The sequence below is a fragment of the Perognathus longimembris genome, chromosome 1, assembly GCF_023159225.1.
Source record: "Perognathus longimembris pacificus isolate PPM17 chromosome 1, ASM2315922v1, whole genome shotgun sequence".
Classification (NCBI taxonomy): Eukaryota; Metazoa; Chordata; class Mammalia; order Rodentia; family Heteromyidae; genus Perognathus; species Perognathus longimembris.
The window spans coordinates 161,437,710-161,464,018 of record NC_063161.1 but is presented as its reverse complement, the minus strand read 5'-3'; the positions used below and the strand labels follow the sequence as shown (position 1 = coordinate 161,464,018).

At 64.8% G+C, this 26,309-nt stretch overlaps 2 protein-coding genes across 2 annotated transcripts in view; both read left to right on the top strand.

The window, feature by feature from the left end:
* The first annotated feature begins 548 nt into the window (after positions 1-548).
* On the top strand, positions 549-24,461 carry LOC125353358 (collagen alpha-1(I) chain-like). Its single transcript, XM_048348979.1, has 11 exons — positions 549-840; positions 1,532-1,786; positions 4,099-4,367; positions 11,377-11,535; positions 12,476-12,593; positions 12,951-13,308; positions 13,746-13,848; positions 15,042-15,336; positions 15,758-16,159; positions 21,534-21,629; positions 24,343-24,461. Exons 1-11 carry the CDS (start codon positions 549-551, stop codon positions 24,459-24,461), a joined length of 2,466 nt encoding a protein of 821 aa, XP_048204936.1.
* A 1,370-nt stretch (positions 24,462-25,831) lies between these two features.
* Positions 25,832-26,309, top strand: part of LOC125353351 (snRNA-activating protein complex subunit 4-like) — an 11,680-nt gene continuing 11,202 nt past the window's right edge. The window contains 1 exon segment of the mRNA XM_048348965.1: positions 25,832-25,944. Within this exon segment, the coding sequence (XP_048204922.1) occupies positions 25,832-25,944 (113 nt within the window).

Sequence of the window (26,309 nt, the reverse complement as noted above, 5' to 3'; positions counted from 1 at the left end):
TAGCAGGGCTGGGTGCTGGGGCTGGGGAGGCAGAGCCTGCCACACCCCCTCCCCCCACCCCGCTGCTGGCCAGGACCTGCCACGGACTCTGTGCCACCTGGCATGCATCCCCCCAGCCCCCCGGGGCACCCCACACCTGGGCACCGTGTCCCCCTCGCCTGTGAGGTCCCCCGCAGACGTGAGCCTGCTGGGCAGAGCCCTCTCCCGGGGCCGGGTCCACAGCTCCTCTGGCCCCCATGGGCCCGATTCCAAAGGATCCTAGCACACTGTTTTCCATTCTGGGGGCGCCCTTCCAGCCCCCACCAGCAGCTCAGGCGGAGTCCGGGCGAGGCTGCCGGCTGACACCGGCCCAAGCCACGGCGTTCGGAGTGCCAAGGGCTTAGCGTCAGCGCCCGTCACCCAGCGCCTCCCCTGTGGTCACCCCACACCCCCGCTCCCGCCCCGTGATGGCTCAGACCCTGTGGCATGCACCACGGGGACGCCCAAGGCCTCGCTCTCCTGACGCCACCACGCCCCCCCCGGCCCCCGCCGCCCTGGACGCGCGGGCGATGGCGGTGGGCGCTGGGGGGCCCGGGGCTCCCGGGGGGAGGAGGCCGGGGAGGGAGGCGCGGCGGGCGGAGGCGGCCCTGGGCCCCGGGCGAGAGCCAGGACGGCGGAAGGAAGCCATCGCCCAACACGGGACACCCCAGACCCCCAGAGGGTCACATCGTCCCGAAGGGCGTCTGGAGCCCGCCCTCCACCTGCCGCCCTGCGGGGCCCACCGCGGGGCCCAGGGCTCCGCACCGGGCTCCACCATCGGGCCCAAGGAGGGAGGGAGGGGGGACCCGGAGCGGACGGAGTGTGGGGAAGAGAGACAGGAGTGCGCGTGTGCACACGCGTGCACACACACACGCACACGCACCGTGCCCCATTCTACTATTTCCAATCACCTTTCAGGCTGGAAAGGGGGCCCCACCCTCCCGGGGGGCTGGGGGCTCGGCCCTCCCCCACCCCCCGCCGTCCCGGCCCTCAGGACGGCCTCAGAGTCCCCGAGCGCCGGCTGCCGTGGGGTCCGCATGGAGGACACACACGCACACGCACACGCACGCACACACGCACACAACGCCGCCCGGGGCTGCTCCCCGCCCCCGCAGAGCACCGGCCCTGCGGCATTCCTGGGGTGCGCGCCGGCAGCCGGCAGCCCTGGGCTGGGTCACCCGGGTGATGTCCCCGGGGCCTGGCGGGCACCCCGGAAGTGGTCACCTGCTCACGCACCCGCGGCGGGGCGATCTGCGCTCTCGGCCTGCCTCCCGCCCAGCTGTGCCCACAGGGCCTGGCGGAGTGGGCGCACGCGTGCGCTCGCACACTCAGTCTCTTCCGTGAGACGCCACACGGACCCCGGCCCACGGGCCGGCCCCTGGCGTCCACGGAGCGCCGGCGCCCTCTACAGGCGGCCTCCTGGCGGCGCACGAGGCCCTGGGTTCGAGCCCCGGCACGGGCGCACCAATGTCAAACGTCAGGCTAGCCCGCACACCCCCTGTCCCCGGGACAGGGTCCAGGCCCGCCGCCCCTCCCTCTCTACGTGGCACCGGCGAGGACGCTCAGAACGGCCGGCTTCGCAGCCCGGGGCAAGGCCGCCGCTCCGGCCTCACGGGGGAACACCGCCCCCGTCCCGGCTGCCGCAGGCCCGGAGGGGCAGGGCCTGGGAACCGCCACACCGAGCGCGGACGGAGCCTGGCGCTGCGGAACGGGCCTCGCTCTGCTTCTGGGGGCAGCTGCAGGCACCCCTGGAAACTCCGCGGGGCATGTTTGCTTTCTCTGGTGTTTGTTTTGGGGCAGCCCTGGGTTTGAACTCGGGCCTTTGTATTTGCCTGCTGCCTTCCTCTCCCCCGAGCCCTTCTACTTCACTATTATGATTTTGGTGTTGATCCTGGGCCTTGAACTCGGGGCCTGAGCCCTGTCCCTGGCTTCTTGTGCTCAAGGCTAGCGCTCTGCCACTGGAGCCACGGCGCCACTTCTGGCTTTCCTGTGTATGTGGTGCTGAGGAATCGAACCAGGGCTTCATGTATGCGAGGCGAGCGCTCTACCACTAGGCCACGTTCCCGGCCCCCCTGAGCTTGCTTTGTGCTCATGACGACTGGTCTACCACGTTGGGCCCCAGTGACTTTATTTTTTGGCCCTTTGGTAGTTTAATGGAGATAAGAATCAGGCCTCCGCTTCCTGAGTGGCTAGGATTGCAGGGGGAGCCGCCCGCACCCACGGCCCCGGCTCTCGCCGTGGAGCTGGGCTGAAGCTCGTGGATTGCCCTTTCCCCAGGCGGAAGGAAGCAGGAGAGCCAAAACAGCTCGCAGACCCAGGGGCTCGAGGGCCTCTTCCCCGGCCCTGCCCCAGGGGCTGGGCATGCAGGCGGCCATGCTGCTGGGCGTGCCCAGCTGAGCCGCCCCTGTGATGAGTGCGGCCAGCTCCCCCTCGGCCTCCCCCAGAGCCTCCACGGCCGACCGCGTGGCGGGCGGGGGGCCCCGTACCCGGCCCCCTCCCCCAGAGCCTCCACGGCCGACCGCGTGGCGGGCGGGGGGCCCCGTACCCGGCCCCCTCCCCCAGACCCGGTGACGGCATGGGTGTGACAGGTGACTCCTGCCTCCGGGGCCCGCCCCAGGGGCCGCTCTGCCGCCCAGGAGGAGGCGGACTCAGCTCCGGGGCCTCCACCGGGGAGGGGGGCCCTGCAGCACCGCCCCCCCCCCGCCCGCCTCTGGGCCTCCAGAGCTGGCACACCCAAGACCTCCCCATCACCGCAGGGCCTCGGCGCCAGGCAGCCCACGTCACCGGGGCCTGGCCCCTGGACGCGCCTTCTTCACCAGCACGGTCACCTGCTCATCACCCACGGGGACAGCCACCCACGGGGACAGCCGCCCACGGGGTGCTTCCAGGAAGGGCTGGCGGCCAGGCCGGGGTGGGGCGGGGGGCAGGGCGTGGGGCAGGCAGGGCTAGAACTGTGGACAGGATGGGCCCGTGGCAGGTAGAATGCAGGGGGACGCAGGCCTCTGCGTGGGGCGGGGCGTGGGCGGGGCGCCCCATTCCTGCCTCTGTGTGGGCGGGGCGTGGGGCGGTGCGTGGGCGGGACGTCCCATTCCTGCCTCTGAGTGGGTGGGGCGTGGGCGGGGCGTGGGCGGGGCGTGGGCGGGGCACAGCACAGAGGACAGTCCAAAGCAAGAACCACAGCCTGGGCCCGGCTGGCACCTGGCGGTCTCGCAGCCACCTGGACGTTTACACCCCTGGAGTAAGCACTGGGGCCCCGCACTAGCTGTTTCCCTCCATGCTTTTTCCTCCTCCGAGGACGGGCCGCGTCAACCCCTAGCCGGGGACAAGGCGGGGCTCCGGCACGCTCAGACCACGCGTCCTGCCGCCGGCCGCGCCCAGCTTCTCAGTGGCCGGGTCCCTTCCTCAGGGACGGTGTCTCTCGTGGGGAGGCCCAGGGCCGGGTGTGGCCCCCCCTCCCAGCTGTTCCTCCGGGTGTAAAGCTGGCTTTGCACCGGGTCACGCCCTTCCCTTCCCTCCCGACCTTGGTTTAGGGTGCGGGGGAAGTTCCGGCCGCCTCCCCACCGCGCGGGCCACGCTGCCCCGTCTCACCCCGTTAGCTGAGGGTCTTCTGCCTTCCTTGCCGTCCAGGACAGCGGTGCTGACCCTGGGTCCTGGCCAGTACCACCCATGTCACCGCCAGGTTGGATTCAAGCAGCTGTGAGCAGACCTTTCTGGACTTCCTGTCGTCTCTTCAGTGTGGCATGCCGTGGACTTCTCAAGAACAACAGAAAAGTTAGAGAACTGTTTCTCCATCTTCCTTCTTTGTTTTTCTTTCATGTGTGTTGGAACCTATGGCTTGAACTCAGGGCCTTGAGATCTTGCTTCGCTATGGCTTGAACTCGGGGCCTTGAGATCTTGCTTCGCTGCCTTGCGGCTGGCTCTCTGCCCCTCCAGCCACCCCTCCGCTGCTGGCTTTTTGCTGGTCTCTCAGATCTGTTTGCCTGGCCGGGCTCTGAACACCAATGCCAGCCTCTTGAGCAGCTAGGATTCCAGGCCCGAGCCACCCATGCTCGGCCAAACCACCCCCTGACGCCCCCACAGGGGGTGAGCCGGGCATCCCCGGTGAGCGTGGGGGGCTGCTGGAGGAGGATGTGTGCAAACAAGGCCGAGAGGCGAAGCGGAAAGAGGAGGTGACACGAGGAGCCAGGAGAAGGCCCCCCTCGGCAGAGCGCTGGGCTCGGTTTGGAAAGATCCTGGGGAAGCCAGTGCTGTGTCTGTCCTGCAAGGAAATCGTCCAGTGTGGACTGGGTCAGACGATTCTGGAACATTCTCCTGAGCTGCACATTCCGTGGTTCTTCGTGGTTCGCCCAGTGGGGCCAGTTTGGGTGCCACGCGTGTTCGTGGCATGTGTGCAAAGTGCTCTGGGTGCCGGTTTCTTAGGAGTCGGTCGTGGGCCTCGGCGCCGGCCAGAGATGACCTGGGCTCAGAAGGAATTTGTTATTGCCACTGCCGGGACGGCTCCCATGGGAGCGATTCCGCCCCCCGGCTGTCCCTCCCCGAGGGTCCTGAAGTCGCTGCCCGGGGGCTCTGGCCCCGTGTTTGCTGGCGCCCAGGGCCAGGTGAACTTCCTTCTCCTTGTTTCTCTGACACCAGCACAAAGTCAGCCTGCGGACCCCGCGCGCGCCCCACGCCAGGCGAGGCTGGGGCTCGGGGCGGGATGGGTGGGGCTGCACTCCAGCCCCGGGGCCCGGGCGGCCGGACCCTTGCTGGCCCCAGGGAGGGCCACTCAGCTCGAGCACCGCGTCTGGGGGCGCCTGGCGGAGGCCGGGCGGGCTGCCTCCTGCTGCCTCGAGGGGGCGGGCCCGGCCGCGCTTCCGGAAGTCCAGGCCTCGCACGGGGTGGGTAGGCTCTCTACCATTTGGAGAGGTTCCTGGTTTCTCCTCTTCCCTCCCTCCCTGCCCGCCTCCCTCCCCTCCTGTGTGTGTGTGTGGGTGTGTGTGCGCACGCACGCACGCGCACTCTGACTCCCCGAGGGCCTCTCACTCTTGGCTTTTTTGCTCAAGGCTGCAGCGTTACCACCCGAGCCCCCTCCCCTCCTGGCGTCTGTTGCCGGTTGATTGGGGACAGGAGCCTCGCGGACTCTCCGGCTCCGGCCGGCTTTGACGCGACCTCAGCCTCCTGCGACGTCCGCTTGACCGGCGGGAGCCACCAGCTCACGGGGCTCGGCCTCAGGAGTTCCCGGACAAAAGACTTTGCCTGGAATTAAAAAAATAATAATAAAGTTCTTGTCAGCGGTGGAGCTCGAACTCAGGGCCGGGGCGCCGTCCGTAGCCCTTCCCCCAGAGGCTGCTGCACGGAGCCGCCGTGCCGCTTCCAGCTTCTGAGCGGCCGGGGGAGGGAAGGGTCCCACGGGGATTTCGCCCCCCTCCCCCCGAGCTGGCTTCAGCGGTGGTGCTCAGATCTCGGGGATCACAAGCTGTGAGCCGCAGGAGCCTGGCCTGGCGACGCGAGGGTCAGGGCTCGGCCTGGCGGCGCTGGGGGGACGGAAACCTCGGTCTGCGGTGGGGAGAGGGTGCCCCCTGCTGGTGGAATCTGTGGCTGGCAGCTCCTCGCTCTGTGTGTGTGTGTGTGTGTGTAGGTGTGTTTGCATGTGAGCGTGTGCGCGTGAGCTGGGAGGAGGGGGGAGAATCGAACTCGGGCGGGCCTGGGCGCTGTCCCCGAGCTTTTCTGCACCGGGCTGGCGCTCTACCCCTCGAGCCACAGCTCCACTTCCGTTTCCTGGCGGCTCATGGGAGCTGAGAGCCTCATGGACTTTCCTGCCCGGGCCGGCTCTGAGCGGCAATGCTCACATCTCAGCCTCCTGAGCAGCCGCCAGCGCCCAGCGAGGACCCCGCATTGTACCAGGCCTCCGCTCAATCCCCAAAGGGGGCTCCTTGCCCACTGGGGCAACTGCGTTTGGAGCTGGGGCAGAGGATGGACGCGACAGGCCTGTCATACACGTGGTCTAGCACCCCACGCTGAAAAACTCAGGTCAAACCACCCATGGGAAGCGGGTGCTGGTGGTTCACACCCGTAATCCCAGCTACCCAGGACTGAGATCTGAGGTCTGTGGTTCCAAGCCAGTCTGGGCAGGAAGTCCCTGATACTTTATCCAGTTAATCCCCGCCCCCCCCCACACACACACAGCTGGAAGTGATGCTGTTGGGTCAAGGAGTAGAGTGCCTGTGTCTTCCTCCTTTTGTATTGTTATAGCTGTTTTGTTTTCTGTAGCCTTTTGGACTGAACATCTGATGAGAGCTATGGGTAATGTTCCATCATGGAAACCTCCATCTAGCCCTCTAGTCTTGATCTAGCTCACTAGTGGGAGGAGATAGCTCAAAACCAGAGTGTGAACATGTTCAAGACTGCAGTATGATGCAAAACTAAGTTTAAATTCAAATGGTCATCGAGTTTGGGCGTTACCAAATGCTTTAAAGGATGATTGCATTGTTTTAAAGAGGAACTATAGTTTAAAAAATGTTTAATCAGAGCTAAGTGTCAGAATTTGGATTTAAAAGGATATATATATTAAACTAATGGGGATAGAAGTAAACTCTCATTAACTCTATGTATGTAGGAAGAAATGGCAAAATGGGCCAATGTTTCTCACTAATATATTGGAAAGCTGAATGGATAAGTATTTCTAATTTAATTCTTGCATTAAGGAAAAATTCAAAGGTCTTCATGCTATGCAGTAACTGGGACTGAAAAAAAAAAAAAGAGGCTCTTTGAAACAAGCAGCCTGTAGGCAAAGGGCAGCACCTGGTTTCAGAATGCCTGTGAGCTTCAGTTTTTCCAATGCAGATAAAAAGCTAAAGTGTTGGGGTCTGGGGATATGGCCTAGTGGCAAGAGTGCCTGCCTCGTACACATGAAGCCCTGGGTTCGATTCCCCAGCACCACATATACAGAAAATGGCCAGAAGTGGTGCTGTGACTCAAATGGCAGAGTTCTAGCCTTGAGCAAAAAGAAGCCAGGGACAGTGCTCAGGCCCTGAGTTCAAGGCCCAGGACTGGCAAAAAAAAAAAAAAGCTAAAGTGTTGGGTTAGTAAAAAGGCTTTGGAAATCAAGAATACATTCCTAGATAAGAAATTTGGAAGTAAAATTGTCCTAAATATTTTTTTTTTGCCAGTCCTGGGCTTGAACTCAGGGCCTGAGCACTGTTCCTGGCTTCTTTTTGCTCAAGGCTAGCACTCTGCCACTTGAGCCACAGCGCCACTTCTGGCCATTTTCTATATATTGTGGTGCTGGGGAACCGAACTCAGGGCTTCATGTATGCGAGGCAAGCACCCTTGCCACTAGGCCATATTCCCAGCCCCGTCCTAAATAATTATTGCAAAGTGAGAAAAGGGGAATTATGGCTACCAAAATGTTTAATTGCCATTCCAGCTTCTTTGTAGGTTGTTTTTTTGTAACAGTTTCCAGCAGGCCCACAGAGAAGCACAGGTGATTCCTACAAGTTTGTCAAGATCTAATACTGGCCCTTAATAAGTTCCAGGTAAGAGCAAGCTTGAAACTACTTCTGTTGCTTTACTACCTTGTTGCTTTAATTGGAGTAAAGTGGCCTCTTGTAAGACTCATTGATCTGAAATCTGCGGTTCGAAGCCAGTCCGGGCAGAGAAAGGTCCCTGTGAGAGACTTGTCTCTAATCAGCCAGCAGAGTGCTGGGAATGGAGTTGTGTGGAGCTCAAAGTGGTAGGGTGCTAGTCTTGAGCTGGAGAGCTGGGGGACAGCGCTCAGGCCCTAGTCCAAGTCCAGTGGAAAGTCACTCCTCCTGGGACAAAAGTGATGGAGCATCCAGAGGCAGTAAGCCACTGCTTGGGTGGCAGAGATGGTGTCAGATCCTAGAGTCACTATTGTTTGGCCTTTCAAAAGTTAATCAAAGCCGGGAAGTCCTAGAAGAATAGTTCATAAGCATGCCTTTCCAATGCCCATGTCTGTCTACTGGGCAGGAACTTGCCAGTCATCTGCGATAGTAGTTAGTAAGGTTAAGTTTGTCAAATGAGAGGATAGTTTAAAATCCCAACCCCCCGCATCTACTCAAAGCTCTGACTGGCAGTGAGAATTTTAAGCTGATACATCTGTTCAGGAAAGAGACCTGAGATTGTGTCCTTACTGAGATCTGTTAAGTCATCAGAGATCAGTTCCCCAGCCAGTCAGGAAAAAGCTTTTACAAACTAGAATGTTAAAAGGCTACACTGAGGTAGCCCAAAAAGAAGTCTGTATAGTTGAAAGTTAAAATGTTGAATGTAATTTCCAGTTTGGAGTAAAGCTCCTAATGGACATCTGATCCTGCAGCCCCTTGGTAAAGTAGACTAAGGTTATAGGTTCCTGGCTAGGTAAGGTCAACGCCCCTGAGTCGGCCTGAAGAAGTTATAGAAGATGGATGATCTTTGCCCATCAGCCTCCCCTTTTAGGACCAAGGGACCAGAGTTGTTTTTGGGAAGATGAGGCAGGATAAACTAGAGGCATGGAAAACAGGGGTAACAGTATAGACTGCACCTGTGAGAAATGGTTACAGGCCAAGCCGCCTATGTTGGTTAAAGAAAAAAAATCCTAGCCTTATTGGAAATATCTGATTTAAATTTATTGCCCTGGCAAAATGACCCAAGGGCCATTGATTGCTTAAAGCTGTCTTGACTTTCAGTAATGTGCCAGCCTGCAAAGCTAGTGTGCTTAAGAAGAATCAGGAAACTACTAGGAAATTTGACTAAAGTTAGGCTTTAGGTTAACTTAGGTTAAGCTTCTCTAACCAGTGTATGGAGAAAGTTGCAGGTAACCCAGAAGGTGTGACATTCTACTGGAACCACTGGAGCCACTGCTGCCTGACACCACGGCCCCTGCCATTGCATTTGAGTGAGGATCAAGGAGAGAGTCTAACAGTCATCTGGAAGAATCTACATCTTCTTATACTCTTATACGCAGCTGGTTTCTGCTGGAAAGTGCTTTGGATCTGATTAAGAAAATTGGATATTGTAAGAAATTTTCAAGCAGACTGGCCTGCTGCTAAATTCAAAGCATGTATGACAGGCTGGAGAGTCACTTCCAGGTAATACCTGGGGTGGGAGGTGTGTCCAAGAGTATTAAATGTGTCCAGATGGATTAGGGTGTGACCTCAGAAGAGAGGGAGGTAACTGCCATCAGGTGTGCCGGGTACCAAGGTAACTGGACAGAGATTTAAGCTGCTGGGGGCATCTTCATGGAGCCCTCCTAGGGGTGGATCTTACAGATGCCACTGGCCAACCGTAGGCACTTGGAGGAACTGAAACTGGAGAAATCTACTCTAGAATAGTTGGCTCATGATATAGAATATAGATATAGAATATAGATATGGAATATAGATATAGAATAGTTGGCTTATGATAGTTGACTCTGGTCTGGCTTCTTAGGAGCAGCCTGTGCGTGGAGTCACAGTAAATTGCCTTGATGTAGTTGAGATAAACCGGAAAATGTAGACAGTTTAAAACTCTAGCAGCAAAGAAGCCCCAGGAAATGTAAGAGGAAAGTTAGTATAGAAAGCCTGGGAGAAAGGGGTAGAGAAAGGGTTTCCTCTGGATAAGAAAGGTGCCCCGGCCCGCAGGGTTTTGTCAACAGGAGCCCGAGGGGGAATTGACCTGAATGAGAGACAAACCTGACACAAGGAGGGAGACCAAGACAGGATTCTGATCAAGGTCTCAAACTTTATTTTCGCAGGGCAGCTTACATAGTAATCAGCAAAGGGTAACTCACGTAGACAGGGTCATTAGGTTGCTAGGTTACAGAACCATGGGATGCTCTTTCCCAGGTCAGGGACTGGGTGGAAAGTTCACAAGGTTGTTAATTAAAGCTAGACAAGGTGTTAGGCTTAACAGGCAAGGTTGTAAAAGCATCAAGTGTCCTTATCAGTTAAGTTTTATAGTTTCTTTATGTTATATCATGGCAGCTTCTTTGGCTCCCGACAGAAAGGGATTAAAAAGTAAATAGTCACAGAATGTTCCAGTAAGTCACTGATAGTGTGAGGAAGTAGAAGATGGTGTGAGTGGGGATATGTTAAATTTTATAAGACACAGATTATAAAACTATATAAGGAAAGACTTTAGAGAGAAAACAAAAATGTTTCTTTAGATTAAAAGGTTTTGGCATGTTAAAGGTGACAAAGACAATCCCTAAAGTGAGTATGTAACAAATGTAAAGTTGGTATGTAATCAAATTGGCTATAATATAAATAGGGTCAGAATTGGGGCTTCGGTGTAAAACTATGTTTATCTGTCGCATTTGTTATGAGTTTTTATGTTATTGCGGGCACAATACCAATCTATCCCTACCGATTCTCAGTCAGAATCAAACTAAGCAAGGAGAACCACGATTGGTTCTCGAGTTACCTATCAGAAGGGGGGAATGAATGAAGGGGGGAATGAAGAGCCAGACTTTGAAGTCAGGCCCCACTTTACCACGTGAACCCCACTTTCCCACGTTAACCTGAGATAAGCAGGCCCTGTGAGCAGACCCAGGACAAGCCCATTAGGGCCCAGTCGGTCTAGAACTCTAACCGCTGGGAATGCTTAACTCTAACCACCCCTAGAATGCCTCGAACCCTGAGCCAATCAGATTTGTACCTGTGTCCTAATCTTGCTTGCTTGAACACCTGATTGCTGTAACTTTGTCTTTTGCCTTTAGAAGCCCTGTGTAATCGCAGCTCGGGGCTGCCTCCTAACCTCCGCTGTGTCGGTGGGTAGGACGAGGCCCGGGCCACGGCCCGCTTGAATAAAGCCTTGCCTTGCTATTGCATTTTGGAATGTCTGAGTCTCGGTGGCCTTCTTGGTGGTGGTCTCGCGACTTGGCACAACAGAACAATGCTGGGAGTGTGGCCTAGCGGTAGAGCGCTTACCTGGCACGCATGAGGCTCTGGGTTCGATTCCTCAGCACCACATACACAGAAACCACCTCCAGGAAGTGCCCTGAGCTGCAGATTCTTGGACCTGAGACCCCACACGCAGAGCGAGGACGGCCAGGCAGGACTTGGGCCCCGCAGCCTTGGCCCCGCAGCCTCCCTCCCCCCCAGGCCTCCTCTCCTTCCCTTGCCCCCCCACAGCCCCTTCCCTGGTGTTTCATCAGCTCTGGTCTCCCAACCTCCCCCCCACCCCCCCACCCCACCCCGGGCGCTGGCTCCTCCCTGCCCCACTGTACTGCCGGGAGCCGGGCATGCTGGGGGCAGCCCCGAGGGGCGGGGGGGGGGGAAGCTGGGCACCGGGCGGGGTGGGCTCTGCCTCGGCCCCCCCCCCCGCTGTGTTTGCCTCCTCCTGCCCCGGGACCCCGGGGGTGGGGAGTCCCAGGTGCCCCAGCCGCACAGGTGAGTCCGGCAGGGAGAGGAGGAGCCGGCCCTGGCCCGCGCGTCTCCTGGCAACCGCTGCGCCTTCCACCTCCCCCCAGGGCTCCTCCCCGCCCCGCCTGCCCGCTTCCTGCTGCCTGGAGTGCGGGCTCTGGGGCTCTCCTTGCCCCTGGCGCCCCCGGCCTTCCCGCTGGTGAGTACCGGCAGCCAGGGGCACGCCCGAGCCCGACCCCGTCTGCCCAGACCTCCAAGAGAAGGGGGATGAGAGCCGGCTGCGGGCGTGGCGTAGGACGGAGGCGGGGGGGGGGGGGGGGGGTGGACGGACACACAGACTCCAGCCCTCTGGGCTCAGGTCCCACTTGACTGGCATCCAGTGGGCTGCCTCGGTTTCCCCTCCTGTCACATGGGAGCAGGCATTGCCCGGCCTCCAGCGGGCGGACGTCTTGTCCTGCACCCGGCCCCGCCGGGCGAGGATCACCTCCTCCGTGACCTGGGGGGGGGGGGCGCCCCTCGGAGCGCCTGGCTCCGCCCGCCGGGCCGTCGCTAGCACCAGGGGGGCACAGGGCCGGTCAGGCTCAGAGTCACCGAGGGGGCGAGGGCCACGCCCCGGGGCCTGGGTGCTCCGATCCGGGGACGGGGTGTCCCACGCCGCGGGCGGGCCTCACGGAGCTCACCAGCCGCAGGCTCCTGGGGAGGTTCTGGCGGGGGCCGGGGGGCGCGCGGTGGCCCGGTGACAGCGGACCGGCTCCCCCGGTTTCTGTGCTGGAGGGGGCCCGAGGGACCAGCTCAGGAGCCCCGGGGACGGCAGGTGGCCGGAACGGGACGCGCTGGCCGGCGTGGCCTCCCCCACGCAGACGGAGCCTCCCAGGCCTTGGTGGGGCGGGGGGCGGGGGCCTCAGCTCACCCCGGGCTGCCCCTCCCCCCCCCCCCCCCCCCCCCCCCCGCAGAGCTCAGGGCTGCAGGCTCGGGTGTGGTTTTCATTTCTTGGTGTTTTGAAACAGTCTTACCATGGAGTCCAGGCGGACCTCCTCTGCCTGAGCCTCCTGCGTGCTGGCTGGGATTCACGGGGTGTGCCGCCGTGGCAGGTGCACCCCGTGATTTATCCTGCCTCCTGTCGCCCTTCCGCCTGCCAGCTGGCTCCCGCCGCAGCACCCAAAGGGCTACTCATTGTGTCACCGGCTCCCGCCCTTGCGTCTGTCACCTCACCGGGGCCCCCTGGGGAGCAGCCTGTGCTGCTTCCTGTCTGGCTGTGTGTGTGTTCAGTGTGTGTGTGCAGTGTTATAGGTGTTGTATGTGCAATGTATGTTTTGTGCAGTACCCCATGTGTTGGGTGTGCAGCAGCGTGTGTGTGTGTGTGTGTTGGATGTGCAGTCGTGTGTTGTGGATGCAGTGTTGTGTCACGTGTTGGATGTGGTGGGTGCTATGTGGTACCATGTGCTGTGTTGTGTGTCATGGTGAAGGGTGTGTGTCATGTGTTGGTGCAGGTTCTATGCTTTCACCCCCAGGGCCCAGGTGCCCCCCCTTCTGCCTGTACCCCCAGGGCCCAGGTGTTCCGCCCTCTACGTGTCCCCCCCAGGGCAGGTGTCCCCCTCTCTGCCTGACCCCCAGCCTATGGGGAGCGCGGCGGCAGTGCCCGGTTCCCTGGGCGTTCGTTGTCCTACACTGGCGGCCTCGGGGCGCGGCTGGCTGCTCGGGTGGAGGGGGTGGCCGTTGGGTGCCATGCCAACACCAGGACGCCAGGCCCGGGGCTGCGGCTGGCGGCGAGGGGGCCGCGCCCGCTCCCCTTCACGGTCCGCTGCCGCCCTGGCTTGCCGAGGCCTGCTCGGGGCGTGCGTTTCCGGCAGGGCTGCTGCCGGCCCTTCCGCGGGGCACCCACGGGCCGCCAGGCGGGCCCCGGGCCCTGGGGGAGGCGGCCGGGGCTCTGTGTGTCCGAGGGTGGAGGCCCAAGGCCCATGTCCACAGAGCCGTGAGGGGGGAGGCCGCAGAGGGCCGGGGGTCCCCTATTCCTAGAGTCTTGCTGGCTTTGGGGGAGCGCGGTGCTGAGCCCCGCCTTGCCAGCCGGTGCGGCATCTGGGAGAGCCTGCGGGAACCAGCCTTTGTTTCACAGTTCTGCCCTTATCTTTTTAATGCATTTTTTTGACAGTGCTGGGATTTGAACTCAGAGCCTTACCTTTGCAAGCGGGCCCTCTTGCTACTGAGCGACACCTGCAGCTGTCAGTGCTCTGCTGGCAGTTGCCGCTTGCTCTAATGGCTCTGTAGTGTCTCCTGAGGTCAGGGCCCCAAACAGGCCGGCGGGAGCGGCTTAGCATCCGGGCAGCCCCCCTTCTCCCAGGGACAGAGCGGCCCGCCCGCAGCCGGGAGAGGCTTGTCCAGGCTTGCTTCTCTCCCGTGTCCTCCCTTTAGAGGGCGAGGGCTGGGGGTCCAGAACCCCGACTCTGGGGCCCACGAGGAGGCGTGGCCATCTGAAGGGCCAGGCCCAGGGCTATGGGACCAGGGCTATGGGGCGGTGAGGACCACGGTGGGGGGGGGGCAGGTGAGGACCATGGGGGAGGGGGTGGGCAGGTGGTGGTGAGGACCACGGTGGGAGGTGAGGACCGCGGGGGGGGAGGGGAGGTGAGGACCACGGGGGGGGGGGAGGTGAGGACCGCGGGGGGGAGGGGAGGTGAGGACCACGGGGGGGTGGGGTGGTGGTGAGGACCACGGGGGGGGGGGAGGTGAGGACATGCACCTGCAGGGTCTCGGAGCTCCCAAACCTCGTGCGCACTGCCGAGGCTCGCGGGCCGCCCGGGCCTCTCTCCGGGGCTGTAGGTCCTGTCAGTGTCTTGGAGGTACACGTGGCTGGGGTCCCCCCCATCTCAGCCTCGAGGGGGGACGTCCACACGGCCCCAGGCCGGGGTGGGGGGCGGCCACGGCAGCTGGCCCCGCCGCACTCGAGTCTGTGCCTGGCCGTGGGGTCCGCTCCTGGGCCTGGGGCTGCGTGCGGGGCCCCGCGCCGTGGGCGGGCCGGGGAAGCCGGAGGGCGCAGGGCAGCACCTCGCGTTTCCAGGGGGCCTCTCCTTGGCCCCCACGCCCAGGCCAGAGAAAGCCTGAGGCAGGGCTGGGGGGGGCGCTCGGGGGTGGAGGGAGCCCGGCCCCCCCCAGCCCTGCTGAACAGAGAGAAGGAAAAGAAACGAGAGAGGAGAGCGAGCTTTGGGCATTCTCCACGCGGCCTGGGATCGGGGTCCTCGGCGGCACCCCCCTCTCTCGGGGGCGCCGGAGGAGGCGAGGCCCGCGGCTGGCAGGAAGTCCAGGCCCCCGGGTGCTTCACAATCCTCAGGGCGGGTGGGGGCGCGGGCCCCGCCCCGGTGCCAAGGTTACCCCGGGGGCTGGGGCTGAGCTGGGCCCAATGCTGACCCCGGGGCTGGCCCACCGCAGAGCTGTGTCCTTCTCGCCATGGTGCCTTCCGGGGCCGTCGCGAAGGTGACGGGGCACCCCCCCCCCGCTCCCCCCTCCCCCGGGTGTGAGGCAGGGAGGAGGGGACGCGCGGGGCCGAAGGCGTCGCGGTTGCTGAGTGACCCGGGCCGATTGTGCTGTCACGCCCCCCGGAATTCTCTCCCTCCGACGAGGGGCAGCGGAGAGGAAGCCCCGTGCGGCTGCCGCTCCCAGGCCGCGCCCGCCGTCCACCCCCACTGTCGATGACTGTCCAGGGGGCCCCCCCAGGGGCCGGGGCGTCCGCCCAGGCCCGGGCCCAGGGATGGGCGGCGGCGGGTCTGTCCCGAGCGGTGTCTGGACGCGGGGGGAGGCCGTGATGTGAACGCCACCGCACGCCCAGGCCTGGCGGCCCGGCCCCTTCTGCGCCCTCGCCGGCCTCTGCGCATCGGGCATGCCGGCCCCCGTCCTGGCCTGCCGCCCGCGGCCGCCCTCGGGGGGCTGCAGCCCCGCCCGACGTGGCCCCCGGGGCGGGCCTCCTCTCCCCCGGGAGAGCCCCCCCGCGGGAAGGGCGGCGCCCGCCCAGGTAGCGCCTGTCTGGGCTGAGCCCGGGGTGGGGGCCGCCCCGGGGGAGGGGGGGAGAGGCCGCAGGGTGAGCGCAGGAGTGGGGGGGGGGCCCTTCGGTATTCCCCTCTGTAAACGGGGCTGATCCCGTGTGTGCACGCACGCGCGCGTGCACAAGAGTGCACAGGCACGGGTCCGTGTGCACCCGCGCCGCGGCGTAAACGGGGTTTCGCACTCTCGCTTGGCTGTGTCTGCCCCTCACGGCGGGTGCTGCACCGCCGGAGCCCCGTCTCCGCTCCAGCATTTTCCTCAAACACTTGGCCGCCCCAACTGGCTTGGACCTGACACCCCAGGCCCCCCGGGCTGACCAGCCGCTCCTGTGCCCGCAGGGACGCCGGACGCCCCCGCCCCGCGGCCAAGGATGAGCTCATGGACGCCCTGAGGCGGCCCGGGCCGGCCCCCCCCCACGGCCTGGTCTGAGGACGGGGAGGAGCCCCGCCCCCGGCCGGGGACCCCCAGCCCGCCCGCCTGGACCGCGGGCCGGGAAGACCGGGGCGGAGGCAGCTCGGCGTCCTCCGTGTCATCGGGCCGCCTCTCCGGCTCCTCCGGCGGCCACGAGCCCTGCTTCCCTCCCCCAGGGCTCTGGAGGGAGAGGCCGCCCCAGGTCCCGGGGCGCCGGCGGCCCCCCAGAAAGAGAGACCCGCGGCTGGAGCAGCTGAGGGACAAGATCCGGACCCAGGCCCAGTGGCAGGGGAGCTGCGGCTCGCTGGGCACCTCGACGCCCTCCAGCACCTCCCCGCGTCCCCAAAGCCCCCTCGGTGGCCCTCCAAAGGAGGACTCGCAAGGTGCCCAGCGCCCTGGCCGGCCCCGAGCCCCCAGGTGGGTGAGAGCAAGGCCGCGGTGCGCGTGGGGAAAGGGGAGGAGAGCCCCGGGCGGGCGGGGCGGGCGGGGGGAGGGGCATGGCGCCTGCCGGGGCGAGCCGCAGAGGGCCCCCGGGAGGCACCCACGGGCCCTGGGGTCTTGACTTGGTCCCTGCAGCCCAGCGAGGGACGGGCCCCCCACCCAGTGGAGGGGGGAGCCCGGTGGGGGGACGGATTTAGAGCGCCCACTAGCCGCCTCCCAGGGAGGATGGCGTGAGCTGGGCGTCCGTGGCTCACCCCTGTAATCCCGGCCGCTCAGGAAGCTGAGACCCCAGGATCGCAGTTTAAAGCCGGCCCGGGGGGGGGGGGGGGGAAGCGGTGAGACTCTTAGGTCCAACTAATCACCAAAAAAGCCAGACGTGAAACTGTGGCTCGGGGGGTAGAACGTTAGCCACGCGCGCAAAAGGGACAGCGCCCAGGCTCTGAGGACCGGTACACGCACACACACGCACGCACACACACGCACATACACACGCACGCACACACACAGACACACACATGCACACACACACACACAGACACACATGGCACCAGTAGTTGTTGGTGGGATGTGGAGGTCAAGTCTCTTAGCTCTTTCTAGGGATATAGGGAGGTGTCTGCCTTTTTATTTTTCAATATTTAAAAAAAATTTTATTATCAAACTGACATACAGAGAGGTTACAGTTTCATACGTTAGGCATTGGATACATTTTGTCTGCCTTTTTAATTCTTTACTTGTTTTTTCAGTTTGGGGAAGTGTAGGATTTTGAACTCGGGACTGTGCTTGGAAGGGCAGACACTAGGCCACTTAGCCACGCCCACAGCTTTTGTTTCTTTTTAAGATTAAAAATCTTATTTTTAAATACACACAACATAAAGTTAACTCTCCTCACCTCTTCTGGTTCTTTGGGCAATGGTGGATCCTGACCATTGGGCCTCACCATGTTAGGCAGGCGTTCTACCACTGGAACCACGGCGCCAGCCCCGAGCAGCCGTGGTTATTTTGCAGGAAGGGTCTGGATTCATGCCCTGTCCCGCCGGGACACCTTCCTACCTGTGATTTCCTGAGCTGCTGCGATTGGCAGGCGTACACCCTCACACCCAGATGGGGTGCTTCCCCTGTAGCTGGGGACAACAGGCATGCGTGGCTGCACCCAGTCACTGGTTGAGATGGAACCACATGAACATTTTTTCTTTTGCCAGTCCTGGGGCTTGAACTCAGGACCTGGGACACTGTCCTGGCTTCCTTTTGCTCAAGGCTAGCGGTCTACCTCTTGAGCCACAGCGCCATTTCTGGCTTTTTCTGTGTATGTAGTAGGTGCTGAGGAATCGCAGCCAGGGCTTCGTGCGTGTGAGGCAAGCCCTCTACCACTAGGCCACCTTCCCAGCCCCCCACGTGAACTTTGATACTTGCATCTCAACATAGCTCCAAGGCTCTGTAGGTCGGTTTAGTTAGAGTCACGACCCACTTTTCACCACCAGCTTTCCTGCGTTTTCATCATTGCGACCGGTACAGGTTACAGGAGGGAAGACTTGACTTGTGGCCTCGGAGAATGTGGCAGAGGGAAGCTGCTCACCTCGTGGCGGCCAGGAAGCGGGGAGGGTTGGGGGGGGGGACCCAGGGACAGCAGGGACAGTGAGCCGCGTCCTCCACTCAGGCCCCACTCCTGGTTTCCCCCACTTCCAACCACACCACCCAATTAGGAATCTATCAACAGATCAATCCATTCCATCAGCACCCCCTCCCCCCCCCCCCCAGCAAATCCCTTCTCTGTGGCTTCACCCGCGGCTCAAGGCCAGGGTTGTGCTTGAGCCCCAGCTCTAACTTCTGGCTTTGCTGATTAAGTGGAGATGAGAGTCTCGAGGGCTTTCCTGCCTGCGCCGGCTTCAATCTACGATCCTCCGCCCTCGGCCTCCTGAGTGGCTAGGATGACAGGTGTGAGTCTGGGTAGCCGCCAGCACCGGGCTGGGGAATGGCATTGGATGCCTGGGTGGTCACGCCCGGCCTCGTGCAGACGCTTGGTGCCCAGCGCTGGGGGTGCACAGCCGGGGGGGGGGGGGGCTCTGCGAAGCCTCCAGAGCCGGCGGTCGGTGCCATGATGCGGCTCTGGCTCCGCCCCGGGCGAGTCTGGACGGTGTGCTCTTGGGCCTGTGGTGGAGCTCGAGTCCGAGTGGCTCCGAATTGGAACCTCTTCCTGGAAAGTCCTCAGGCGTCCCTTCCGCAGGCCTCCCCGTTCACCCCCGCGCCGGCCCTGGGCTGCACCGGGCGAGCCGGGGGACGCCCCCCGCCCACCCGGTGAGCGGCTCTGGGCTGCAGGCTCGGCTCGGCGTGTGGACCCGTCCCGTGAGGCCTGTTCACGGGGGAGGACGCGGGGAGCGCGGCCCCCCTGGAGGAGGCTGTGTGGAATTTAGAGCCGGCCACTAGTTGCCGGGGGCCTGGGCGCCGAGCTCCGCCTCTCGGGGCGAGGAATCTGGACGAGCTTTCGGGTAAGGGAAGCCGGCAGGGGCCCTACTGGGCCCAGGTGCGCTGTCCCATGCTGGAGGTGGGCGGGAACCGCCCCCAGACACCCCTGCCGGGCCCTGGAGGTGCGGAGGCTGAGGGCCCTGGAGGTGCGGAGGCCGAGGGCCCTGGAGGTGCGGAGGCCGAGGGCCCTGGAGGTGCGGAGGCCGAGGGCCCTGGAGGTGCGGAGGCCGAGGGCCTTGGAGGTGCGAGGCCGAGGGCCTTGTTGGTGCGGGAGGCCGAGGGCCCTGGAGGTGCGGAGGCCGAGGGGCCCTGGAGGTGCGGAGGCCGAGGGCCCTGGAGGTGCGGAGGGCCGAGGGCCCTGGAGGTGTGGAGGCCGAGGGCCCTGGAGGTGCGGAGGCCGAGGGCCCTGGAGGGCCGAGGGCCCTGGAGGTGCGGAGGCCGAGGGCCCTGGAGGTGCGGAGGCCGAGGGCCCTGGAGTGCGGAGGCCGAGGGCCCTGGAGGTGCGGAGGCCGAGGGCCTGGAGGTGCGGAGGCCGAGGGCCTTGGAGGTGTGGAGGCCGAGGGCCCTGGAGGCCGAGGGCCCTGGAGGGTGCGGAGGCCGAGGGCCCTGGAGGTGCGGAGGCCGAGGGCCCTGGAGTGCGGAGCCGAGGGCCCTGGAGGTGCGGAGGCCGAGGGGCCCTGGAGGTGCGGAGGCCGAGGGCCTTGGAGGTGCGGAGGCCGAGGGCCTTGGAGGTGCGAGGCCGAGGGCCCTGGAGGTGCGGAGGCCGAGGGCCCTGGAGGTGCGGAGGCCGAGGGCCTTGTTGGTGCGGAGGCCGAGGGCCCTGGAGGTGCGGAGGCCGAGGGCCCTGGAGGTGCGGAGGCCGAGGGCCTTGGAGGTGCGGAGGCCGAGGGCCCTGGAGGTGCGGGAGGCCGAGGGCCCTGGAGGTGCGGAGGCCGAGGGCCTTGGAGGTGCGGAGGCCGAGGGCCTTGTTGTGTGCGGAGGGCCGAGGGCCCTGGAGGTGCGGAGGCCGAGGGCCCTGGAGGTGCGGAGGCCGAGGGCCCTGGAGGTGCGGAGGCCGAGGGCCTTGTTGGTGCGGAGGCCGAGGGCCCTGGAGGTGCGGAGGCCGAGGGCCCTGGAGGTGCGCAGGCTGAGGGCCTTGTTGGTGTGGAGGCCGAGGGGCCCTGGAGGCCGAGGGCCTTGTTGGTGTGGAGGGCCGAGGGCCCTGGAGACTGAGGGCCCCGCAGGTGCGGCGGCGCCAGCCCTGGGCTGGGGGGACGGGAGGGACGGGTCTGAGAGCCGGGAGGCGTCTGAGTGGGCTCGCTCGTTGACAGCGGAGGCACAGGAGGGTGGACAGGAGCCGCCCCGGGACCCGAGGGCATCGGGGACCTGGGCCTCCCCCCTGGGATGTTCTGAGGTGTCGGGCGGGCCCCGGGCAGGCGTGGGGTTGGAGTCCTGTCTCCACACACCAGGGAGCGTGGGGCCAGGCCTGCAGGGCTTGAGAGACCCCAGAGTGCGAGAGGAGCCAGGCGTGGGGCTCCCCACGGTCACCCCAGATAGCCTTGGCTTCTGGGGTTCTCAGCCCGGAGGACGGCAGGGGGTGCGCTCTGGGCTGGTCGGCACCCCCACCGGACCCCGCCTGGACGGCAGGCGCTGGTGTGCTAGGGGTGCGGCCTCCCACGCGGCTCTGAGCAGACGGGCTTCAGGCAGGGGCCTGGCGGGCAGGTGGGCAGCTGGGGTAGGGCGGCCTCACGGAGCCAGCTCTGGCTGCCCTGCCCCCCTCCTCCCCTCCTCCCCTCCTCCCCTCCTCTCCCCTCCTCCCCTCCTCCCCCGAGGGTCAGCACGTCAGCTCTTCGGTGAGTGGGCCATCCCCCACCTCCTTTTGGGCAGCTGCCGCCCACTGGCCCAGGGTGCGGGACCCCCAGTGCCCGAGGGCCGTCGGGCAGCAGCCCCTCAGAGGCCTCGGTGCCTTCGCACCAACCAGAGCGCTCTAGACCCGACGCGTAGCCTTTAAAGAAGAAAACCACAGCAATCCAGGCATCAGGGCCATGAATCCTAGAAATGACGGCGAGAGACTCCATTTCCAAAATAACTAGCACAGAAAGCCAGGCTGCAGGCGTGACTGGAGCGGTATTAAAGCGCCAGCAGCGCACACAGGAAACCCTGAGTTCGAATCCCTGGTACCGGGAAAACGAAGTGCGGTGAACGCACATAGCATCAGCTCACTGGCCCCCCCCACCCTCAGGCCCAGACCCCCCCTTCTCCCCACACTGCCGCCGTCCCCACTAACCCTCCCCTCCCACTTGCGACTGCTCCCTGTCTCTGCGCGGCTGACCACGGCGGAGAAGCCCTGTGACTGGAATCCCACAAGAAGGTTCTTGTGCTTTTTGCCTGTGGGCCCGAGGCTGGGCTCCAGCGGGGACCCCTCCCGCCTCCGCCCCCCGAGTGCTGGAATGAAAGGCACGCCTGCCGTGTCTGGCTGAGGACGCGTCCTTCTGAGAGCGCCTCGGTCTCCAGGCCCTTCCTGCCCCACGGGGCCGGGGCTGGGCCGCCCCAAGCGAGGCCCAGCCGGAGCCCCAGGTGCGCGGGCCCGCCGGGGCGCGGTTTCCCCCGGCCTGGCCCGGCCGGCCGGCTGCTGGGCACTCGGCTCGCAGGCACCGAGGCCCCCCGGGGCCCGGTGGTGCTGGGGCTGTGGTCGAGGCCCGGGGACTGGGCCTCCCCCCTCCTGTCCGGGTCTGAACGGAGGAGGAGGAGGCGCACCCCGAGTGCCCTCCAGGTGTGGAGCCCCGGCTGTGCCCGGCGAGCCCGCGTGGTGTCCACGCACTGTCTCACGATCCCCCCCTCCCCCTCCCCGGCCCCGCCCCGCTCTCCTCCCTGAAGCTCCCTGGGAAAACACCAAAAGGATGAAAAGCAGTGCTTACAAGAGCGAGCGGGTCTCCAGGCTGCCCGTCCCCAGCAGAGCCGCCAAGAGCAAAGGTGAGATTGGCTGTGGGGATCCCTCGCCGATGGGGGGGGGGACGGGGCGGGCGGGCCTGCAGGGCTGGGGGGAGGCGGGACCCGTGGGCTCCGCTCTGAGTGTCAGGGTCCTGTCCCCTCCCCCGGGGACCCGGGGGGTCCGGCCCCCCGTGTCAGGGACCCGCGGGAGGCAGCAGGTGGTTCCCGCCTCCAGGATCTGGAATCTAGGATGGCGGGGCAGCATGCACAGACGGGAGACCTTCAGACGAGCACAGGCGGGAAGGGGGGACCCAGGGAGAGCCGCCCTCCCCTGGCCCGGGGTACGGGCCACCCCAGCACCTACGCGCTCACCGAGGGGGGTGGCGTGCCCGTGGTTGCCCCTCCCGGAGGCCGGGTGCCGCACTTGGCGCTGGGGTGGCCTGGAGAGGGCCCTTCCCCCCCGGGCCCCGTGCCAGGCGGGAGGGCGGAGCCCTTAGGGTCAGGCTGTGTGGACGCCGGCTCCCCGGGTACCCGCCCACTGTCCTCACCGCTCTCGAGCGAGGCAGGCTGGAGTCCATGCAGGAGATGGGGAAACTGAGGCTGGGGGGAGGTTTTGCCTTCCGCCCAGGCCCGGCTCGGGGGGGCGCTGGGAACACGCCGGGAAGGTGCCCTCGTGGGAGGGAGCCCGTGCCACCTTCGCTCGCCACAGCAGCCAACTCCCGGCCTGAGCTGGCCCTGCGAACCGGTGTCTCCGTTTCCCTCTGGGCGAGGTCAGGGCGGGGCCGTCTGCGTGGACGGCGGGGTGGCGGGGACTGTCCTAGCGTGGCCAGACGCGGCGGCTTCTCCCAGGAGGAATGCATAAATGCCCCCTGGCTCACACCCTGCCGGCGGGGGGAGGGGGAGGGGGCGCGCGGAGGGGGGGCCGGCGCCGTGGGCAGGGCAGGCCCGGCTGGTGGGCCCGTGCCACGGGGCGGGAGTCCCAGGCGGGGGACGGTGTGTGTTGTGGCGGCTCCAAAGCGTTCCAGAAGACTCAGAAGATGCATAAAGTAGAACTGCGTCATCACCTCCCCGCCCCCAGCCTCTTGGTGCGTGTGGTGTTAATGGCCGTCTTGAAAAATGACCTGCCTTCTGCCTGACACGGGGTCAGGAGGGCGGGCCAGGGGCCGCATCCATCATTGTAACCACCGTGTCACCCCAGCCACGGTGACCATTAGTTTCTGTCAGTGACGAAGTCACAGCGGGCTAAGGAGGGATGAGCTGGGGGTTCAGAGGTCAGAACCGCAGGACCTGGGGAATTGCATGAATTAGAAATTTGCTGTAGTTAACAAAAAATTAAATCGCAATAGTTATAAAATATTCATCCATCGGGCCAAAGGAAAATTAAGGCTGATATTTAATCTCAGATTATATCACCTTGCTTTGCATTTTTTATCATGGATTAGGTTGGCCCCGAGCCTTGACAGGGCACTTGGGACTCCATCCATTTCCACAGATTAAAAATCCGCTCGTAAAAAAATTAATTGCCATTAAACTGCTCAGTGGAAGAAAAAAAATGTGCCCATCAGGACCTATTCATCGACCACCGGGCCCCTCCGGTGGGCCTGGGGGGAGGGGCCTGGGGGGGGAGGGAGGAGGGGCCCGGCAGGGGGGCTGCCCTCCCCCTCCCGGGGCTGCTCTGGGGGCTGCCCAGCAGCTCCCTGCCCCGACACCTCACCTGACACCCAGCTGTGGCCCAGCCGGGCCTCCCCCCACCCCCCACCCCCAGCCAGCAGAGGGGGATTCCTCTTAGAAAGATGGTGGCCATCTTTTTCATCCTTTTCGCCCTCGTGGCCCCTGTAAAAGAGGTGCGAAGACACGCTGGGGAAGTGGAGGCAGGGGGAACCGAGTGGCGGAGCTGGACTGAAAGCCCGGGTCTGGGCCCGGAAGCCAGCTCCGTGGCCCCTCGCCAGCCGGGGACCGGGGCACCTGTCCCTTCCTTCCCAGAGGGCCTGGGCCCGGAGAGCTGCCGGGTGGGGGCCCAGCCTGGCAGGCAGCGTGGCCTGTGGCCGACGGCAGGGCCTGGGGCACCTCCTGGACGGGGGATGTGGGGGGCCGGGGGGGAGGGCGGAGGGGGGGAGCCTGGGGCCTCCGAGGGCCCTGCCAGATGGTTGTGCTAGGCCTCAAGGTAGTGGCACCACGATATGCACATGGGCGTGTGCGTGTGCGAGTGTGTGTGTAGCCCTGTGTGTGTGAACATGAGCGAGCGTGTATGAGCGTGGGTGGTGTGAGCACACACGTGCGTGCGTGCGTGAGCGAAGGCCTGCCCCCTGCCTTTGCCGGGCCCTGGGAAAGGGGGCCGTGAGGAGGGGGCCGGCATTGGCGGCCGGCGAGCGGAACCCGGGATCACGAAGCAACACCGTGATGAGTGATTGCTCGTTGTGGGGGCCGCAGGTGGCAGGAAAGCTCGTGTGTGTCTGGGGGTTGTGGCGGGGCCTTTCCTTCTGCCACCACCAGAAGGCCGGGGCTCAGTCCTTGACCCACCAGGGCTGTGCCTGCCCGCTTTCGAGTGGCCCGTGAGCGTGCTCAGCCAGAGCTCGGCCTGCGGGGCTCCTGGGCGGGGCTGTGTGTGTGTGGGGGGGCCGCCCTGCCTCCCGACCGCCGGCCCCCGAGGGCGCGCGGGGCAGGGGCCGGGCCAGAGCTGGGCTTCCCGACGGGGGTGGAGGGGGCTGCTGCCCGGTGGCGGAAGGCTGTGTGTAGGTGTCTTCTCTGTTTTAAGATTCGGAGCTGGTCGGTGTGTACGCCTGGCGGAAAGGACAAGCCCTGGTGCGGTCGCTGCTGGGGCCCCCTCCAGCCGCCCCGGGCTCTCGCCTTCCAGAGAGCCGGCCCCGGACCTAGGTACCTCTCGCCCCTGCCACGGGCTCTGTCCTGCTGTGCTGTGACATCTGGGGGCGGGGGCGGCCATGGAAGAGGGAGGCGCCCCATGCCGTGAAGGCGGGTGGGGAGACCTGCCAATCACCCTTCAAGTTCACGGCCTGGGAAGTGACCTGGGGGATCATTACCTTTAAGAAACCTCAGATGCAGGCGCTGGTGGCTCACACCTGCAACCCCTGCCGCGCAGGAGGCTGAGATCTGAGGATCACGGTTCAAAGCCGGCCCAGGCAGGAAAGTCCACGAGACTCTTAGCTCCCGTCAACCACCAGAAAACCGGAAGTGGCGCTGTGGCTCCCCGCGGGTAGAGCGCCAGCCCTGAGCACAACAAAGCTCGGGGACGGCGCCCAGGCCTGAGTTCAAGTTCCAGAATCAGAAAAAAAAGGTGGGGGGGGGGGGGCGGTGGAGATGTCGCTCAAACGGTAGAGAGATCAGCTGCCAGGCGAGCGCCAGGCCCTGAGTTCCGCCCCGAGCCGGGTGTGAGAGAGGGAGACGCGCTAAGAAATGGGGGCGGCGCCTTGGGCATCTCCAAAGGCCAACAGCGCCCTCCCCACGTGGGCCACGCCCGCCCGGCACGGCAGCCTGGGCAACAGGCAGCTTGACTAGACATGGTGCCCAGCGCTGACCTTTCCCTTCGCCCTGCCCCACCCGAGGGCCCCGCCCACTGCCGGCCTCACCCGAGGCCACGCCCACCGCCAGCCTCACCCGAGGCCACGCCCACCACCTGTCCACCCCAGGCCACGCCCACCTCCCCTGCCTCCCCCAAGGCCCCGCCCACCACCTGCCTAACCCGAGGCTCCGCCCACCGCCTGCCTCACCCGAGCCACGCCCACCTCCTGCCCACCCAGGCCACGCCCACTTCCCCAGCCTCACCTGAGGCCCCCGCCCACCGCCTGCCTCACCCAAGGCCCCCGCCCATTGGCCTCCACCCAGGCCCCACCCACTGCCTGCCTCCCCCCAGGCCCCGCCCACCACCTGCCTCACCCGAGGGCCCCGCCCATTGGCCTCACCCCAGGCCCCGCCCACCGCCTGCCTCACCAGAGGCCCCGCCCACTTCCCCCGCCTCACCGCAGGCCCCGCCCACCGCCTGCCTCACCACAGGCCCCGCCCCACCGCCTGCCTCACCGGAGGCCCCGCCTACTTCCCCGGCCTCACCCCAGGCCCCGCCCACCACCTGCCTCACCGCAGGCCCCGCCCACCGCCTGTCTTTGCAGGAGCTGATAGGAAAGCCCCACCCGCCACGGGCTCGCCCGGCCCCCGCCTGGACGCCCGCCTCCCGCCTCGGCCCACCCGCGACCCGCTGTCCCCCCGGTCCGCCTGCGACAATCCACACGGCGATGGCCATCCTCCAGGACCTCCGCCAGCAGATTCAGGCCGGGCTGGAGATGCCCAGCGCCCACGGGCCTGCGGAAGCCGAAGCCCGCAGAACCCAGCAGCCGGAGGCACCAGGGCCCCCCCAGCGCCCAGGCCGCGCGGGGCTCCTCCCCCAGGAGCCCGTGGGCTGCGGGGACAGAGGGGACACGCTCCTCCCTGGGCAGAGCTAGGAACTTCCACGCTCAGAAGCCCTGGGCTCGGTGGTGGAAAGGAAGCCCAGTCTACAGAGGGCCTGCACGGCCGAGGCCCGGGACCCCCGCCCCATTCCCCAGGGCCCGAGGGCCCTTCTGAGCGGTCAGGTCTGTTTCCCTCGCGCCCACTGGACGGCCGAGGCCCGGGGCCGCCCCTTCCCCGAGGCCCGAGGGCCCTTCTGAGTGGTCAGGCCCGTTTCCCCCCGCGTCCCCGGAGTGCCCTGGCTGGGACAGGCCTATTTGCAGAAGA

What these genes read in the sequence shown, in the direction of transcription:
- LOC125353358 (XM_048348979.1), top strand. Translation starts at nt 549, where the DNA reads ATGGCGGTGGGCGCTGGGGGGCCCGGGGCTCCCGGGGGGAGGAGGCCG. An exon ending in TCCAAAGGAGGACTCGCAAG is followed by an intron (nt 16,160 to 21,533) that starts GTGCCCAGCGCC and finishes TCCTCCCTGAAG; the next exon opens with CTCCCTGGGAAAACACCAAA. An exon ending in CAGAGCCGCCAAGAGCAAAG is followed by an intron (nt 21,630 to 24,342) that starts GTGAGATTGGCT and finishes CTCTGTTTTAAG; the next exon opens with ATTCGGAGCTGGTCGGTGTG.